Raw genomic sequence first — 15,310 nt, forward strand, 5'->3', positions numbered from 1 at the left:
AGCCACAACCCTAGCTAATGGGTTTAGCTACTCATACTTGAAGAAGAAAATAAAGAAATAGATGAAGAACAAGGCATATTAATTAAATGCTAATGTAAATACAGAGAATCTATCGTTAATTTGAAGCTAAGATGCCAAAAATGGCTATAAATGAGGTTCCCACGAGCGCAGCTCAGCTCTGATATATCTGATAACCTAAAAAATGATAAAATATTCTATTTATACTAAGCTGGAAAAATTGGATAAAAATACTCAAGTGGGGTCAGTGCGGGCCGCATAAAATGGACCTCGGCCGCACTAGGCTCTTGGACTTCAGTTCTGGGCTCTCTGAACTTGGGCTCCGCAGACTACGTAGAATGGACCGCGGCCGTGGAGGCAGCTATCACGGTCCGCACAACCATGACCGCGGACCGCATTGGCATTTTCCATCTCTCTGAACATCTCTTCCGAGGACCGCACAAAAAGATAGTGTGGCCGCAGAAGCTTCACCGCTGACCGCGAAATATGTACCGCGGTCGCGTTACCTGAAGCCCATTTTTGCCAACTCTCTGAATCTCCCTTCCGCGGACCGCACAAAAAGGTAGAGTGGCCGGGGAGCCTTCACCGCGGACCGCAAAATGTGTATCGCAGCCGCGTTGCCTGAGGTCTGGTTTTGCCTTCTCTCTGAATCACCTAGTGCGGCCGCATTCCATTTTGTGCGGTCCGCACTAGGCTTGTTTGCCCTCAGTTTACTTTGTCTTTGATACTTGAGTAGGTTTCACTCCATTTGAGCCGATCTTTGACATTTCGTCACTTTTTCGATCAAACCTGGAATCAAGCACAACTTATGAGCCTTTTGGGAGTATTTTGTAACGATTTATAATCAAAGCATAAGCAAGAAGGAGCATAAAACTCGTTAAAATCTCTACTTATCAACTCCCCCAAACTTAAGCCTTTGCTTGTCCTCAAGCAAACAAAATAAGACCCACCCCCTAAAGAAAAATCCAAGTATTTCCAACTATCCTAAAATAACCTCAACAAGCATCAATTGGGACTAACAACTACCCTCAATACGAATGAATCATTAACAACATTTAAACTTTGAAAAACTATAGATCAAGTGTGACACAAGAGCATCAAGAGTTGACTCATTACATCAAAGAACTCTCTCTATTCACTTTGGTCATTGTGGAACCCAAACTCACACATCCTCAACTCTCCCTAAGCAAACCTTACCTTTTAGAGTATTAGCACACAAACCGAGGTTAATGGGAATTCACTAATCTCTCTCAAGGAAAAGCACAAGTCCAGCTCTAAGTACTATATGCTTGCCCCTCATGTAAGTATCCACTAATGTAAGCGTCCTTCAACTCAAGATCATATAGGGCTTTTGAGGAGTCAATGTGAAGGCTTTTGGTTCAGGGTAGGAAAAGTTTGGTTTAAATGGGTTCCATCTTCCCTTAAGCACTTCTTTTGATTCATTTGGCACAATTCTCTTGACTCTCTGAGTATCTCACTTCTTTTTAAGGGGTTAGAGAGACGTAATGTCACTTTTTTTATTGCACTTCAAAGCATTTCTCCTTTTTCAACTTTTCCCACACCTTTTTCTCTTTTGTTTTTTTCTTGAATCCCTTTTTATTTTTTTTCACATTGGGCTTTCTTTTTGTCTTTTTCTTTTCTTTTTCATTGCATTCCTTTTCTTCGCTTTAGTACCTTTTACCACTTGTTCCTTCTATCGTCTCTCCCCCAAACTTAGACTTTTGCCATTGCTCAAGGGAAGATCATGTGCCGAAAAAGGGTATATTTTAGAATGGATATAGGTTGATAGTATTGGTTCTTGAAAGAAAAAGGTTTAAGGCTCAAAAGGGTTAACTAGGGATTATATCATTGGTGGGCTATGGAATTGTTCAACTATCATTTGGATCAAGGAGATCCTATAATCACTTCTCAAGCCAAATTTCACTTAAGATTTCGCCTCAACAGACATTCAGGGCAAGTTCTAGACCATTGGCTCGGAACATGGACTCACAATTCAATTTCTCACCACACTAGCTCAAGGATTGTTAAAGACATAGAGTCGGGGACCCACAACAACCTTAGACACGATTTGAGAACACAATGGTCCCAAAAGACCACATGATGATTGTTTGGTCAACACAAAAGTCTCAAGGTCACGACTTTCACCATCCTAAACACAACGACTTGTCTTTGACCATGGGATCAAAGGCAACTGTGTTAGGCCCAAGTGAAGCTTTGCTTGAGGAAACCTTAATTACATGCTACCAAAAATAGAAACAAAAACGGGCTCAAACCCTTAAGAAGGTTTTCACGCCATCCATCATCGGGAAGAGACACCCGGTTCACACAATACTCCACATTTGAAAAGAAGCGTAGCATTAAGAAAATCAAAGGCTTATTGAAAGCGCCAAAAACAAAACAAAAAGCTACGAGCCTATCTAAGGAACTAAAAACGAAATTGTTTTTTATGAAAATAGAAAATAGAATGAATGTGTACAATAGGGGATTTTAATATACAGCGGGGATGAATATATATAATAATGTAACTTTATATATACAGAACAAATGAAAGATAAAAAGTGCGATAAAAGTAACTAAACGTAAATTATATACAGACCAAAGATGAAAATCAAAAAGACATAAAATGTAACAATATTAACAATCATCCAAAAAATGTAGGGCGCACCCCCTCAAATAAAAGTTGGCATTGTCCCCAATGCCAACTAAACAAATAAGCACCAAAAATTATAAGGAAAGGAAATAGGAACTCCCTAAGCTGTGTCCGTCTGCATGAGATCATCAGTGGTCCCTGGGTCCTCTGTATGCACGGGAACCTCAAACTAGTTCCCGGTCTCCTGCTGCTCAGCTGCTGGGACTGGGGCCTGGACTTGGACGGGCTGAATATCAGGAACATCTTGTGGCTTACTGGAGGGAACCTCCGATGGGTCCGCCAACAGGATGATCGCCTCATCTGCACTAGGGAGCTTCCTCTTCTTCTTTGGAAGCCTCTGTGTCTGCTACTGTTGTGGCTCTGCTGCTGGTACTGCTGTTGGAGCTGGATCCTCAAATAGAAAGTCTAAAGGCAACTGGTATGCCTTCAGTTTGTCCACATCCGCTCTAAGCTCCTTCACAGACTCCTTGGAAGCCCGTGTTTTGCGCAGCTTTTTGTGCTCCCTGGAAAGCTCCTTCAGGGCCTTGCCATGTGAATCTACTACCTTAGCCAAGGCACCCTGAGTACTGATGATCTTTTCCTGGTTCTCCAGGATCTTCTTCAATGTATCCTCAATGGCATGTGGAAGCTGTGCTGGCTGCGGTGCCGACTGAGCCGCAATGGTAGAAGTCAAGATGGACAACTTGGATGACGTAGCTGACATCCAGTTGTTCAAGCTATGAAGTGTCTGGCTCAGCTGGTGGGTAGTGATAGGATGGGCCCGGGAAGATGGAATCCCAGGGCCAACTGAGGTAGAGGGACCAGCAGTAGTGGAAGGTCCGGGAGGGACCAGCTGATGTCAGCAACTGTGGAAGCAGGCTCAGTGGAGGGCTCTACCGCAACCGGCTCTTCAGACTGGCCGGTTGGGGCAGAAGCAGGCGGCTTGTAATTTTTGTCCTTGGGGTTGTCTGACCTCTTCAGACTGTACCATGAAAACGGAGCCACAGGTTTGACCTTAATGTCAAAAGGTCTCTTCTCCACTTCCAGGTCCCTGAAATACATAGTGAGTGTGCTGGGAAAAAGGTAGTTCCGGTCATGCTCAACCCCCACTGCAAAAATGACACGGGACATCACATTGCCCACGTTGATAGGATATCCCGCCATAATAGATGCAACAAGAACAGCCCGGGCAAGCGGAATAGTTTGATCATGGGTAGTAGGGTCGAGCCGACTGCAGACAAAAGTCAACCATCCCCTAGCCTCAAAGTTAAAAGTCCTCCGAAGTATTTTGACCCCTGTTTGCAACCACTCTGGAACCGTACCCAGGACTGCCAGGTATGAGGCTAACCATGGACGAACCTCCTCGCCCATTGCCAACTTTTCAATGTAAAGGGACTCATCATCATTCGTTGAACCCTAGGTATTCATTTAGTGCCTTCCCAGTAAATACCACATTTTTGTTTCGCACTTTGGTCACTTTAGTGCCCTTCAAGATGTGAGCCACATTGCTATAAAATTCCTTGACCATGTGCTCATTCGCCTTCACACAATTATCTTTGAAGTGCTCCCAACCCATTCGAGCTTGAAACTGTCTATGTACATTGGGGTGTAGGGGTAGAAGGTCTCTGTCAATGAAGCTCCTCTCAAGAATCAACTTTCATGCCGGCCACCATTCCCTAAACTTGTGGAACGCCACCTGGATGATGAATCTATCTTCCCAAACATCGGGATTTCTAGTCTGGTCAACACCCCCAACCTGAGGCACACCACCCCTAGGTAACTCCCCATGTCCCTCATCACCTCTAGCACCCTCTCTAGATATTGACGTTGTGGGAGAGGTAGAGTATTCATCCCCACTACCTACTACTGAGCCCTCAGATGACCTAGAAGAAATGTTGATTGAAGCTCAAATATCAGGGGAAGAGGGAGGAGTGTCTCTATGTATGACGTTCTCCGGATACGGGATGTATAGTAAGACTGAATTTGAAGAGATCTCCTGGGAGGGCTCGTACTCACTCCCCGAGTAGTCAATGGCTTTGTCGGCTTCTTTGATTGCTTTCCTCATGTCCTTTATGTTTTTTCTAGCCTGGAGAGTGAGTTTTACCATCCTTTGCTTCCCTCCCCGGGAGGAATTACCTCAGCCGGGTTGTTTCAAGCCTTTGCCTCTTTGTTTGACCATTTCCTACAAGGATAAACATCTAGCTTTATTAGTATCATCATAGACAGTGAAAGATATGTGGAAAATGAATTGCAGAACAGAAGATCAAAAGTTGCAAAACATATTGCAGTAACAGTGTACCACGGCCCGCACAAAAAGGCGTGCGGCCGCATTGGGTGTACCGCGGACCGCACAAAAGCCACCACGGTCCGCATTGGGGTAGGGTCTAGAAAACCACTCCTCTGAATCTCTCCACCGTGGTCCGCACAAAGTGGCACCGCGGCCGCGGTGGGCCAGCGGCGACCGCACTAAGTGCAATGCAGCCGCGCTGGGCACAAGTCAACTTGCAGACACATGAGTACTGCGATCCGCACAAAATGGTACTGCGGACCGCGTCAGGGCACCGCAGACCGCGCAAAAGCTACAACGGTCCGCGGAGGGTGCTTATTTCAGGCACTGAGTTAGGGTTTCCAATTTTTGCATTTTTGTTCAAGTTTTCACCTACTTTGTCCCCTATTCAATTTACCCAGTCTTTATGCACATTAAGCACCCGAGAACTAACACTTAAACCAACCTAAGCTAACAAAAATAGAGAAAACAGGACGAAAAAGAAGTTACAGGCTAATAGTAATAAAATAAAAACAAAACTAATCAATTAAATGAACAAGGAATGAGTGAAATATTACTAGATGTGAAGATGAAATGCAATTAGTCAGTCTAAGCAAGAATTACGGTCACAAGAGAGTATGAACAGTAGTTTTTAGGTCTCTGAGTGTTAAAATTTCGAAAAGTGTAAATGGTGACCCCTGAGCTCTATTTATAGAAAAGGATGTGGAACCCAGTCTTACCTACCAGCACGGCCGAACAAAACGGACCGCAGACCGCGCTGGGTTTATTCAGAAGAAGCTTGAGAAGGCAACCTCCGCGGTCCGCACAAAACCGGCCGCGGAGGTCCACCGTGGTCCGCACTTTATGGAATGTGGCCGCGGTGGTAATCATCAGAGAGCACCTCACTTGTCCTTCACCAGTGTGGACCGCACAAAGTGCAATGCGGCCGCACTGGCAAACTTCAGAGACTGTTCAATTTTTCCAAAATGTTTTGCACTGCATCAACACAATCCCTGCAACATCTCACAAACAATTAGCTCAAAAATCAATCCTAAACTACAAAGAAAATCAGAGAAAACAAGAAGAAAAAGACATGAGTTGCCTTCCAAGAAGCGCCTGATTTAACGTCGCGGTACGACGTATGTCACATCACTTTAGATGAAGAAGTGCCACCACGTGGCCGTCATCAAATTTTCCAAGATAGTGCTTGACACGGTGCCCATTAACTCTGAAAACTTCACCATTTTTGTTCTTAGATCATGAGCACCAAATGGGGTCACAAACACAACTTCAAATGGCCCACTCCACTTTGACTTGAGCTTACCCAAAAACAGATGTAACCGGGAATTGAACAAGAGAACCATATCTCCAACCTTTAACTCCTTACCCTAAGCATATTTGTCGTGAAGGTACTTCATTTTGTCCTTATACAAGGATAAACTTGAATAGGCATGGAATCTAAACTCATCGAGCTCATTGAGTTGTTCAACACGAAGATTTGCCGCAACATCCTATTCCAAATTCAACTTCCTCAAAGCCCACATGGCCTTATGCTCTAACTTAACCGGAAGATGACAAGCTTTTCCAAACACCAACCGATACGGAGACATACCAATCGAAGTTTTGTAAGCCGTCCGATAAGCCCATAGAGAATCATCCAACTTTTTCGACCAATTGGTCCTATTAGCATTGACAGTTTTTGACGAGATGCTCTTAATTTCTCTGTTGGAGACCTCTATTTGACCACTATCTTGAGGATGATAGGGAGTGGAAACCTTATGATTGACACCGTACTTGGAAAGCAACATGTCGAAAGCCTTGTTGCAAAAGTGAGATCCCTCATCACTAATAATCGCACGAGGAGTGCCAAACCTTGTGAAGATGCTCTTTTTAAGAAACGCAACACTCCGGGCTTCATTATTAGGCAAAGCCACAACTTCAACCCATTTTGAGAAATAATCAACCGCCACGAGAATGTAAGTATTCTCACAAGAGCTAACAAATGGACCCATGAAATCGATGCCCCAAACATCAAAGATTTCCACTTCAAGAATCGTATTGAGAGGCATCTCATCCCTTTTTGAAATTCCACCCGCTCTTTGGCACTCATCACATCTCTTCACCAAATCGCACGCATCTTTGAATAAGGTGGGCCAATAGAATCCACAACTAAGAACATTCGAGGTGGTCCTCACCCCACCATGATGGCCACCATAGGGTGAAGAATGGCAAGCCTCTAAGATACTCAATTGTTCTTTGATAGTAGGCTATATAATTGATATTTACACCTTAATAGGACCATACTTTGTTGTTGTTTTATAGATAATTTGCCAACAAAATGCTCTAAATAGTGTTCTTTTGTTTAGCAGGGAATATTATATGAGAGGAAGCAACATGGAGTGTTTTGGAGGCGATAATGTGAAGAAAAACACCCACTCGAGAAGTACCCGAATACAAAGAAGCATAAATGGCCTGGGCAAAAAGGCCACTGCGACTGCGGTGAACCGCGGTGGCACCGCGGTGAACTGCGGCATATTAATAAAGTAAGGCAGAAAGGTTGGCGTTTACCGCGATCTGTCGACCGTGGTTGGCCGCGACCGTGGTGCACTATTCACGCAGCTGGAAGCTTGAGGACCAAAGTGTAATTTCGGGGAAACTTTTGTAAAACCCTTATAAGCTTTAGAAACTCGCCCAACTGGAGGAACAAGCTAATTTTAGACTACTTTTGGAGGAAGAACAAGTGTGAGAAGATCAACCAAACATTAGAGTTTTTCTATCTCCTTTTAATTCTTGCGAATTTACATTATGAACAAATTAGTAGTTATTTCTTATTTTGTTATGAGTAGCTAAACACTTATCTAGGGTTGATGGAACCAATTGTTGGTTAAAGTTTTGACTCAAGTTGTTATAATCGAGCCGGATTTATGATATGATTGTTCAACTATGCTTTGTATGGTGATTAATTGAATGGGCCCTTGATTAATCGTGTCTAATTACCTTATATTGCTTGAAAAAGAATATTAGGTTAGATAGCTGTTGAACAACACCACTTTTGCGTAATTGAAGAGATTCATTACTTGAACTTAAAAGTGGGTTTAGAGATAACAAAACTTTGGTGGGATAATTTAGAGTTGCATACCCATTGTCAGCTAGAGTAGTTCGAGAGAACGCTTTAGTAAATTATTGTAGTTGATTGAGAGATAATTACGATAGCCCATAACTTTTAATCCTCATAGAGTATTACGGCGAGATTATAACGGAAGAGTCAAGACCTAAACTAGCAATTGGGGAAATCACTGCCCTAGACCTCTTTACCATTGAATTCTCTTTGTTTTAGCTTACTGTTGTTTTTAATAGTAGTTGAAGTAGTTAAACAAAAAAAAACCAATCTTTATTGATAAAAAATCTTGCATCTAGAGATTGATTGAGTTGATAACAACATTACCGAAGAGTGTAATAGATAGGTTAGTTCCCTGAGGATTCGATTCCGGTCATAAAACCGGATTATATTTGCAGCGACCGCTTTATCAAATTTTAGCGTCATTGTCGGGGAGCTAACGGTGTTATTTATTACAACATAGAAGTAGTGTTAAAAATTATTAGTTCAAATCAATTTTCAAAGGTGTTAAACAATTTTCATTGAAATTCTAACGTTTGAACTCTTGTGGAATTCAGGTGTATGCCTAGAAATTCTTCGAGGACTGGAGAACTGCTTGAAGGACTTTCAGACCCCGAGAAAACATTCAGGGCATTGAACTGTGCCAACAGGAGGATCCAACAATGACAACAACCACACCATCTTGAATTTGACATGGGTGACGTAGAGAACGTCAACGGAAACATCAGGGATGAGCCAGTTGACCCAAACGTTAGAGTGGTAGCACCTCTTGTGCCAGAAGCTGCACTTTATGATTGGGCTCAACCCATAGCTGATAACCTGGCAACTGCCATAGTTGTGCCTGCAATTTAAGCAGAGACATTCCAGATCACCAACAACATGCTACATCTGCTACAGAATAAAGGATTGTTTTCCGGGTCACACATTGAAGACCCTCAGCAACATTTGAAAAATTTTCTGTCAATTTGTATGACTCAAAGGCAGCCAAATGTGACCCCAGAAGCTATCAAGCTATTACTGTTCCCGTTCTCTGTGACTGGGGAAGTTCAGACTTGGTTGAATTCGCTCCCAATCAATTCCATTGTCACTTGGGAGGAATTAGTATAGCAGTTTTTGAATAAGTTCTACCCGCCCAACAAGACTGCAAGGCAGATTGATGAAATATTGCAGTACAAGAAGCAGCCGACTGAAACCTTGCAAGAAACTTGGGAAAGATTTAAAGGGATGCTGGTGAAGTGTCCTCACCATGGCATCCCAAACCAAATGCTTGGCCAGAGATTCTACATGGGATTAGCTGACAATCTAAAGGCCAATGTGGATGCTTCAGTTGGAGGTGCATTTTTGAGTAAGACATTCACCGAGTGCAAAGTCCTTCTTGACAAGATGTCCCAGAATTCTGGGTGGATGACTAGAGGTACAACACTGGCACCTATAGTGCATTCAGTGCCTCTTGACCCAAATACTTCGCAGGCAGAGAACATGGCCACACTCATGACTCAGATGAGTATTTTGACAAAGAATATAGATGAGATGGGTACCAAACAGGTGCATATTGTTGACACGACAAATGGAGGACTGTGTACACCCTGTGTTAATCAGTCTTATGTGTGTTCATAGAGCGGAGAAGGTGAAAATCAAGGAGCAAGGGAAGATATGAATTATGTTAACAACTTTGGGGGTCAGAGACAAGGAGGACAACAGTGGAGACCGGCACCAAATCAGCAATACAGACCCAACATGCCTCAGCCTGGGGGCATGCAAGCTCAAGGCCAACTGGTGCCATACCACCAGAGACAACAGGGCTACCCACAACAGAACCAGCAATAGTTGACATATCATCTACCTCCTTAGCAGCAAGATAACAATATGGTAGAGATTAAGGGGATGCTCCAGCAACTCATTGGGACAAATGGTAAGATGCAAGAAAAGTTGGCAGTACATGACTCAGCTATAAAGAACATTAAAACTCAGTTGGGGCAGTTGTCTATGGCTTTAAACAATCTCCCACAGGGAACATTGCCAACGGATACAAATATTAACCCCAAAGAGCAAAACCCGAATCAGCTGATGACAGTAAGTCTTCGGAATGGGAGAGATTTAGACAAAGAGCAGGAGGTTGCACAAGCCAGCAAAGAGATTATACCAGCCACTCCAATTCCACTAGAGGTAGATGAACCAACAAATCTAACTGAAGTGGTAGTCGAACAGGGTCAAGATGAAAAGGGTAAGGCTAAGGTAAATGAACAAGCTGCAGAACATATGGTGCCTCTTGTGCCACAGAACCCCAATAGAGAGAAGCCAGCAAGCAGTGAACAAAGGGTGATACCTGCACTATTACCTCAGAGACTGGTAAAACAAAAGAAGGAAGATCAATACAAGAAATTCATGGAGATGCTGTGTCAAATTTAGCTGAATATTCCTTTGATGGATGCCTTGAGGGAGACGCCAGGTTATGCGAAGATGATGAAAGACCTAATGTCACGGAAGTTTGATTTTCAGGACCTATCCACAGTGACTCCGACGCAGACCTGCAGTGCAGTAGTGACCAGACCGATGGCTCAAAATATGTCCGACCCGGGTAGCTTCACTATTCCATGCACGATTGGGAGTTATGCCTTTGCAAAGGCATTATGTGATTTGGGAGCCAGAATAAATTTGATGCCTCTGGCTGTATACACCAAACTAAGCATTGGCAGAGCTAGATCAACTTCGATGCTGCTGCAACTGGCTGACCGCACGGTAAAAATGCCTACTGGGATTCTTGATGATGTGTTGGTGCTAGTGGGGAAGTTTGTATTCCCTGTGGACTTTGTTATTCTGGATTGTCAGGTAGATGCGGAGATACCTATCATTTTATGTAGGCCATTTTTGGCCAATGGGAGAGCCCCGATCGATTGTGAGACTGGGGAATTAAAAATGAGACCGAACGATGAAGAAGTCATATTCAATGTTCAGCAATCTATGAGGAGACCCAGTGAATATGCTAATTGCTCTCTAGTGGAGGCAGTGGATTTGATCCTACAAGAAGATGATGTGACCCTTACTGCTAAAGATCCTTGGGAGGCATGTCTAAAATATTTAGAAGAAATGGATGGTGAAGGGTTGGTTGAGTAGGTCATGGCACTTGAAGGCCAAGGATTCTGAAAAGAGAACCTCAATTCGAGTCCCTTGAGTTAGAAAAAAAGGGCTACACCTCCAGCAAAGCCATCGGTAGAGGAACCACCCAAGCTGGAGCTGAAGCCGCTTCCAGCTCACCTCAGGTACATTTTCTTAGGCCCGCATTCTACTTTTCCTGTTATTATATCATCTGGTTTGTTAGATGTGCAGGTAGAATAGCTCTTACAGGTACTGCAGGAAAGCAAGACTGCTATTGGCTGGACCATGGCAGACATAAAAGGTATCAGCCCAGCCTTCTGTATGCATAAGATTCTCTTGGAAGAAGGGAACAAACCTTCTAGAGAACATCAACGAAGGCTGAACCCGAACATGAAAGAGGTAGTAAAGAAGGAAGTGATCAAATAGTTAGATGCGGGAATCATCTTCCCCATCTCTGATAGCAATTGGGTTATCCCTATCCAATGTGTGCCAAAAAGGGGGGGAATGACTGTTGTGCAAAATGAGAACAATGAGTTGATCTCAACTCGTACAGTTATGGGATGGCGGATTTGCATGGATTACCGAAAATTGAACACAGCCACCCGGAAGGATCACTTCCCCTTGCCTTTCATTGACCAAATGTTGGACAGGCCGGCCGGGCGCTCACACTTCTGTTTCTTGGATGGATATTCGGGGTACAATCAGATATCAATAGCCCCCGAAGATAGAGAGAAAACATCCTTCACTTATTTATATGGCATCTTCGCCTTTTGGAGAATGCCTTTTGGGCTTTGCAATGCACCGGCGACATTTCAACGGTGCATGTTAGCCATTTTTACAGGCATGGTGAAGGATATTATGGAGGTCTTTATGGATGATTTCTCCGTGGTGGGAGATTCATTCGAGGATTTTCTTCACAACTTAAGAAGAGTGCTCAAAAGATGTGTGGAGACAAATTTTGTGTTGAACTGGGAGAAGTGCCATTTTATAGTACAGGAAGGGATAGTCTTGGGACATCGAGTGTCCAGTAAAGGAATTGAGGTCGACCATGCTAAGGTTGACATGATTGAAAACTACCACCGCCCACTTCAGTCAAGGCGATGAGAAGTTTCCTTGGGCATGCTGGGTTCTACAGGCGATTCATTAAAGATTTCTCCAAAATTGCTAACCCATTTTGCAAACTCCTTGAAAAGGATCACCCCTTTGTGTTTTCTAATGATTGCAGATTGGCATTTGAGGAGCTGAAGAAGAGATTGGTGACTGCACCCATAATTGTTGCACCCAACTAGGAGCAACCATTTGAGCTCATGTGCAATGCAAGTGACTACGCCATAGGAGCAGTCTTGGGGCAGCGACAGGGTAAACTGATGCACCCAATTTATTATGCAAGCAGAACGCTGAGCGGTGCACAACTCAATTACACTGTGATGGAAAAAGAGATGTTGGTTGTTGTTTTTGCATTCGACAAATTCAGGTCATACTTGATTGTCTCGAAAGTTATTGTTTACACTGACCATGCAGCAATTAGGTACCTGATAGAAAAGAAGGAGTCAAAGCCACGCTTGATTCACTAGGTTCTTCTATTACAAGAGTTCGATCTGGAAATACGTGACCGAAAAGAGACAGAGAACCAAGTAGCTGACCACCTTTCAAGGTTGGAAGGAGCTTAAAAGAAGGTAGAGGTTGAGGATCTAACAGAGACATTCCCGGATGAACAGTTACTGGCAATGACAATGGAGGAGGCACCTTGGTATGCTGATATTGCTAATTATTTAGCAAGTGGTATTGTACCTTATGAACTCTCCTCAATTCAAAAGAAAAAGTTCTTTTGTGATTATCGGTATTATTATTGGGATGAACCTCTATTATTTAAAATATGTGTAGATAACATGATCCGGCGGTGTATCCCCGAGAAAGATCAACATTCTGTTTTACAGGCTTGCCATGCTTCACCATATGGTGGACACTTTGGAGGAATTCGGACAACAGCTAAGGTGTTGGAGTCAAGCTTGTACTGGCCTACTCTGTTCAATGATGCCCATGCTTGGGTTAAAAGCTGCGATGAATGCCAAAGAACTGGCAACATATCTCGTAGACACGAGATGCCAATGACCACAATTCAAGAGGTGGAGATTTTTTACATGTGGGGGGTTGACTTCATGGGGCCATTCATCAGCTCGTATGGTAACAAGTACATATTGGTAGTAGTTGACTATGTCTCCAAGTGGGTCGAAGCAGTGGCTCTCCCGACCAATGATGCCAAGGGGGTACTACGCTTTCTAAAGAAGAACATTTTCACGCGTTTTGGTACCCCAAGAGCTATACTCAGTGATGGTGGAACCCATTTCTGCAATAGAGCATTCGCATGGCTGTTGGAAAAATATGGAGTTCGTCATATAGTGACCACCCCATACCACCCACAATCAAGCGGGCTAGTTGAAGTGTCCAACAGGGAGATTAAAAGTGTCCTCACAAAAACAGTGAATGCAACAAGGACTGACTGGGCAAAGAAATTGGATGATGCATTGTGGGCATACCGCACAGCCTTCAAAACCCCAATTGGTATGTCACCGTACAAGTTGGTATTTGGCAAGGCATGCCACCTCCCAGTTGAGCTAGAGCATAAAGCACTTTGGGCATTGCGGTAGTTAAACTTAGACATGGAGACATCAGGTACTAACAGAATCACTGGGTTACATGAGCTAGAGGAATTCAGGTTCCAGGCCTTTGAGAGTGCTAGATTATACAAAGAAAGGATGAAATTAATGTATGATAAGCACATCTTGGATCAAAACTTCAAACCCGGAGATCTAGTGTTGTTATACAACTTGAGATTGAGATTGTTCCCAGGTAAGTTAAAGTCCCGATGGTCAGGACCCTTCAGAGTGGTGAAATTGTTCTTGAGTGGAGCTGTAGAGATTGAATCAGAAGATGGGACAAACAAGTTCACAGTAAATGGGCAAAGGTTGAAACATTACCTTGGCATGGCTGAAGAAAAAGGGGATAGAGTGGTAATCACTTTGGGAGAGCCCCAGTGCGCGGATGAGGAGTAATGATCAAATGCTTGCGTCGTGTTGCGACGTTAAATCAGGCGTTGCGTGGGAGGCAACCCATGAGTGTGTTGTTAGTGTGTTCATGTAACTTCATATATTAAAAAAAATCAGCGCCAGCACCGCGACCGCAGTGAACCGCGGTAAACCGCAGTGGAAGGCAAACATTCTGCCTCAGATTTTTCATCTCACCGCGACTGCGGTGGATCGCGGTAAACCGCGGTGAGGCATAAACTTTCTGCCTCAGATTTTGAAACCCACCGCGGCGGCGGTGGACCGCGGTCGGTCCCAGGTAATTTTAATTTTTTTTATTTTTTTCCGTTTTTCTTATTTCTTTTCCTCTTCTTTTAATTTTACAACCCAAACCCCCTCCCCCTAAACCCAAAACACTGATCCCCTCCCCATATTTCGGATTTCTCTCTCTCCATCAACCCTAACCCCTCCAATACTCTCTCCTTCTTCTTCTTCTTCTTCCCTCATACTAACATCCCCCACTTCCATTCCTCTTCCCATTCTTCAACTACGGTATGTTCCTCACCTCTTCTTTCTCTTTTCTTTAGTATTGTGTTTTATTGTATTGTAGTTTATGTAATTTTATGTTGTGTTGGATGTACTTGTTGGTATACTCTTTTTCTTCTTGTTTTTGCTTTTCAATTTTGTTTTTGAGTTTGATTGGTGAAGGGGTTGTGCATTGCATGTTTGAACGGTGTTATTGGTGAGTGATTGAATGAAGTAAGTGTGGGGTGTGTTGGTGTGGTAGTATACTTGATTGGGGAGGAGCTTTGATATACCCATGAGGGCTATAGGTGTTTGGAAAGTGCCTTGCTCACAGGGTGTTTGGGAAATTGCCCCAATGGAGATATAAGGAGCTATTGTGACATGGTTATGGTGAAGTCTGAGTAACCATACATAGTCACATATTTTTTGCGCACTCACTAATAGACGTTTCGTTGTATGACAGGTACAATGAGTTCTTCCAGGAAGATACGAAACATTGGACCCTCCATTAGTGGACCGGGAAGCTCCTTACGAGCTAGGAGCCAAGCCAGTGCACATCAGTTCGATAGCACTCGGTAAGTATCCAGCGCAGCGGAGGATAGGTACAACCTGAAAGCAGCCAAGAAGCTACAACC

At 43.6% G+C, this 15,310-nt stretch overlaps 2 protein-coding genes across 2 annotated transcripts; both read left to right on the forward strand.

The window, feature by feature from the left end:
* Positions 1-10,455: 10,455 nt before the first annotated feature.
* Positions 10,456-12,701, forward strand: LOC138870488 (uncharacterized). Its single transcript, XM_070148297.1, has 5 exons — positions 10,456-11,094; positions 11,209-11,291; positions 11,351-11,428; positions 11,778-12,183; positions 12,417-12,701. The coding sequence occupies exons 1-5, from the start codon at positions 10,456-10,458 to the stop codon at positions 12,699-12,701; spliced, it is 1,491 nt and encodes a 496-aa protein (XP_070004398.1).
* A 1,086-nt stretch (positions 12,702-13,787) lies between these two features.
* On the forward strand, positions 13,788-14,180 carry LOC138870489 (uncharacterized). Its single transcript, XM_070148298.1, has one exon. It carries the CDS (start codon positions 13,788-13,790, stop codon positions 14,178-14,180), a length of 393 nt encoding a protein of 130 aa, XP_070004399.1.
* Positions 14,181-15,310: the final 1,130 nt, after the last annotated feature.

This window comes from Nicotiana sylvestris, chromosome 6 (assembly GCF_000393655.2).
Source record: "Nicotiana sylvestris chromosome 6, ASM39365v2, whole genome shotgun sequence".
Lineage (NCBI taxonomy): Eukaryota > Viridiplantae > Streptophyta > Magnoliopsida > Solanales > Solanaceae > Nicotiana > Nicotiana sylvestris.